The sequence below is a fragment of the Camelina sativa genome, chromosome 5 (genome assembly GCF_000633955.1).
Source record: "Camelina sativa cultivar DH55 chromosome 5, Cs, whole genome shotgun sequence".
NCBI lineage: Eukaryota > Viridiplantae > Streptophyta > Magnoliopsida > Brassicales > Brassicaceae > Camelina > Camelina sativa.
In genome coordinates this window covers 19,013,100-19,017,985 of record NC_025689.1, presented here as the reverse complement: position 1 = coordinate 19,017,985, position 4,886 = coordinate 19,013,100, and the positions used below count along the sequence as shown (strand labels likewise).

The 4,886-nt window shown below is 38.3% G+C and overlaps 1 protein-coding gene across 1 annotated transcript in view; it reads left to right on the top strand.

The window, feature by feature from the left end:
- LOC109132873 (zinc finger BED domain-containing protein DAYSLEEPER-like) overlaps positions 1-4,697 on the top strand; it is a 13,950-nt gene extending 9,253 nt beyond the window's left edge. Inside the window, exons 2-6 of the mRNA XM_019245322.1 lie at positions 1,700-1,775; positions 2,017-2,081; positions 2,402-4,085; positions 4,193-4,475; positions 4,591-4,697. Coding sequence (XP_019100867.1) covers positions 1,700-1,775; positions 2,017-2,081; positions 2,402-4,085; positions 4,193-4,475; positions 4,591-4,697 — 2,215 coding nt within the window. The remainder of the gene's footprint in view (positions 1-1,699; positions 1,776-2,016; positions 2,082-2,401; positions 4,086-4,192; positions 4,476-4,590) is intronic.

Genomic DNA, 4,886 nt, shown 5'->3' with positions numbered 1-4,886 from the left:
ATTTATTTATTTATTTATTTATGATTTCTTGCATAGTTAATAGTTATTGTTCACTATACTATTTAGCTGTTACGATTTCATTGTTACTTTGATCACATGAATTACTGCATGTGTGATATTTACTAATGAATCATCATAAGGACTGAAGTTGGTAGATGAATGGGTTAATTAAAAACGTTTACGGATTTATTGTAAGAGCCATAAATATCGGATAAGATTTTTGAGTTCGGGATTGATACACTGAAAGCTAGAAGAATACCTGGGGATTAAAAGAGGAAGGGACAAAATAGTTCTATCACAACGTACGTGTTTTATGTTACCTCTATTTACCCAACTTTCTTGCGGTTATTAAAAATATTTTCATCGTCGGGTCGTTGTTTTGGTTGTGTTTTAATTCTTGTCCACGTGTTCAGGTGATATGTTTAAAACGAGTACATTGGACTTTTTCAAATTGAGAAATAACATCGAACGTTCCGACCGCCACTTTTTAGTGAGCTCCATGTCCACTCCGAGTTTATGGCCACCTTCTTTGATGGATCTCACGTCTTTTCACTAGGACAGTGAGTTCATCATAATCCGACAGCCGGTTTGCTACGTTTGAGAAGCTTTAAAGACTTGATACCGTCCCTACAAACCACCACATGATCTTTTCCTGTATTTTGTTCTCACTCGCACAGTTCCGACTGTCACTTTCCAGAAGGTCACTCATCTTGAGACTACTCTAGCATAAGCACGCTTAACTCTGGAGTTCTTTCAGGACCATTGACAGAAAAGATAATTGCACTTTGGTGACATAGGTGGTCAAATCAATTCTTTTAAACCTCTCCGCATGTCTCTGAAACCGGGGTGTCACAATTTACCCCTACTAACAGATCGCAACATCCTTGTTACGCACCAAGATCGTCACCCTCGATAGTGTGAGCCCACTCGACTCCACATTTGATTGGGTTCGGCTCTGATACCACTTGTAACGCCCCGACCGCCACCTCTTAGTGAGCCTCATGTCCACTCCCAGTCCATGGGCCCACCTTCTTTAATGGGTCTCACGTCCTCTCTCTAGGCCCATAAGCCCATCATAATCCGACGGCCGGTTTGTTACATCTGGGGGGCTTTAAAACCTTGTTACCTTCCCTACAAATCACCAAATGATCTTTCCCTGTGTTTTGTCCTCACTCGCACAGTTTTGACAGTCACTTCCCGGAAGGTCATCCATCCTGTGACTACTCCAGCATAAGCATGCTTAACTCTGGAGTTCTCTCAGGACCATTGACCGAAACGATAAGTGAACGTTTGTGACATAGATGGCCAAATCAATTCTTTTAAACCTCTCTGCATGTCCCTGAAACTAGGGTGTCACAGAACAATTTATTACACGCATATCAAACAAGTCGTGCATGACAAGTCGGCTCATCATTAGAATCAATTAATCGGTCCACTCCACTTACGGTTAAGCATCCACCTAGAGATGTTTAAACGGGCAGGAGGCCCGCGGGCTTAACGGGTCTGTTTTAAAAATTTAAGCATGTGGCCCGTTTAATAACGCTGTAAAATAAAAGGGTATTTAACGGGTTAACCCGTTTAAACCCGCGGGCGTTACGGGTCTGATGAAAATTAAACGGGCTACCCGTTTTCCAAACGATGTCGTCTCTCATTCTCATCTTCTTCTCATCTTCTTCATTTTTCTTATTCTCTTTCTCAGACGTTTTGACTCAAACCCAAAAATTAGGGTTCCGTTTTATAGCAACAAGGCTCCGTCGTTGTATGTAATCGGAAAGGTTAGTTCAATTGTCTTCAAAATCTTTGCTCAGTTCGATTCTTAAATTTGTGGGTCGTGTTCAAAATTTCGAATTGATCGATGCTAAAACCAAACCTAGCTAGCACGATTAGTTTTTTTTCAATTGAAGTTACCGATTTGGTAGATTTCTATTATATGATCGTTTCTAGATTTACTTTTCTGAGTTTTTATGACTTTGATTGTGTGTTTTATGACTTTGATTGTGTGTTTGTCTTGGGCAGTTTACGATTCAGATTGAGAACGGGACTGGAGTGAAAGACGTTGAGGCTGATTCCCAAAGAACATTGTAAAACCTCTCTTCTTATAAGAACGTTGTTCCAGTATACAAGTGTGGTGCGGTTCTCTTATTCCCATCAGTTTTTATTTATGTTTCATCCTTGGTGTTACTTCTTATTAAGCGTGTTAGTTTCTCCACTTGGTCGTGTTTGTTTCTTTTTTGACGATCTTGGTTGCTTACTTTAGATTCCTTTGTATTCTTCTTGAGTAGGTTTTGAGTTTTAGCACATCTACTAATCTATCGATGGGAGTAGTATGTTTATTAAAGCTTGTTTCTTCACTGTTTGATGACTCATAAACACTTACAAATCTGTTTTATTAATTTTGCAGAATGGACTTAGAAACTGAACATTTGATAGCAAGGCTTAATGCTCAAAGTGAATATATGGATAAGAATGAGGAAGATTGTGGTATAGATGTAGAAATTGATGGGACTGAGGAGGAAGAGACAGAAATGCATGGAACAGATCAAAGTGAAACTCAATCAACAACTCAAGCAACTCAAGCAGCTCCAAATGCTCCACGGAAGAGAAAGTTAACTTCAAAGGTGTGGAAAGATATTGTGTCAGTTGGGGTTGAAGAAGATGGCAAAGAAAGAGGCAAGTGCATCCACTGTGGAGCCAAGTTGGTGATCAATACTAAAACACATGGGACTAAGAGCTTGATTCGTCATTTGGAGAAGTGTCCAAAGAAACCAAGGAATGAAGATAGGCCTCCATATGATCATCAGATTAACCGTGAGATGACAAGTGAGATCATCATTTACCATGATTTGCCATTTCGCTATCCTGACTATGAGAAAGTTAGAGCAAGAGACTTGTATCTCAATCCCGAGTGTCAACCAATTTGTAGACAGACTGCTGCAGCGGATGTGTATAGGAAGTATGAGATGGAAAAGGTCAAGCTGAAAGAAGTACTTGCAAACCAACATGGGCGTGTCTGTTTCACTTCAGACTTATGGACAGCAAAAGGTACAGTTATGAGTTATATTTGCTTGACTGCGCACTACATTGATGAAAACTGGCACTTGAATAGCAAGATTTTGGCTTTCTGTGAACTTAAATCTCCTCACACTGGTGAAGAAATCTCTAACAAGATTCTGGAATGTATGAAAGAATGGGGATTGGAGAAAAAGGTATTTTCTATTACCTTAGATAATGCAACAAACAACAATAGTATGCTGAACATCCTCAAGGGTCAACTTCAGATGATTAGTGGTAGTGGTTTATTATGTGATGGGAAATTTATGCATGTTAGATGCTGTGCCCATATTCTGAATCTGATAGTGAAGAAAGGTTTAGATCTAGCAAAAGATGTTCTGCACAAAATCAGAGAGAGTGTGATATATGTTAAAGCATCTTCAAAGAGAAGAGACGCTTTTGCTGCATGTGTTGAGAGAGTAAAGATTAAGAGTGGAGCAGGGTTATCACAGGATGTTTCTACCAGATGGAACTCCACATATGAGATGCTTGTAAGAGCTTTAAAGTTTAAAGAAGCATTTGTCAGCTTGAAGTGGTTTGACAGCAACTACAAGACTTTGCCTTCTGATGATGAATGGAAGCGTGGAGAGAAAATCTGTGAGTTGTTGAAGCCGTTTAGTGATATCACGACACACTTTTCAGGTTCTAAGTATCCTACTTCTAATGTCTACTTTACACAAGTGTGGAGAATTGAACTGTTGCTGAGGAAATTTGCACTTTGTGATGATGAAGATGTGGCAAAACTGGCTCAGGATATGCAGATTATGTTTACCAAGTATTGGGAGGATTATAGTCTTATTTTGGCAATGGGAGCTGTTTTAGACCCAAGAATGAAACTGCAAATGCTTGAAGTAGCTTATGAAAGAATTGATCCAACTACTTCTGCATCGAAAATCAAAAAGCTTAAAGACAATTTGGAGATGCTCTATGAAGATTATAAGGCTAAGTCTAGGACTTGTTCTTCAAGTATTTCTGTAACTCCAAATCCGCATGATTGGGTCAATGAATCTCCACTTGATGATGATTATGACAATGTAAGAATGTTGCTTTTGTTGTTTATGTTGCTTGTGTTGCTTATGTTGCTTATGTTGCTTATGTTGCTTTTGTTGTTTATGTTGCTTGTGTTGCTTCTTTTCTGTAGGATCTTTTTGAGCTTGAAAAAAGCATCGGAGTTGGAGTAGGCAAGACAAAGACACATCTGGATATCTATTTAGAAGAGCCAAGATTGGAGAGAAAGTCTTTTCCAAAATTGGATGTTTTGTCCTTTTGGAAGGACAACCAGCATCGACTTGGGGAATTAGCCTCTTTGGCTTGTGAAATACTAAGCATTCCCATCACTACANACTTGAATAGCAAGATTTTGGCTTTCTGTGAACTTAAATCTCCTCACACTGGTGAAGAAATCTCTAACAAGATTCTGGAATGTATGAAAGAATGGGGATTGGAGAAAAAGGTATTTTCTATTACCTTAGATAATGCAACAATTTGGAGAATCTCTATGANATAAGTGACATTTTAATTAATTCACATCTTTAACAGGTAACATAGAGAACAACTATGACATTGGCACAACAGAAGATGCTACAAAGATAGTGAGTACTTCCGGAGCAGAATGTTCAAGATCAGGAGATTCTATCATGCATTGAATATATGTTGCTTCTGTTGTTTATGGTTCTTTGTTGCTTTATGATCAGGAGATTTATCTATGTAGTAGTACTTTTATTACTTTTGCATTTTGAAATTGGAAATTATGAGATTATCATGTTAAGTTTGTTTAGTGAACTTATGTTATTCTAAAATATTTTGATCATTTCTAATCTCTATTATATTTTTAT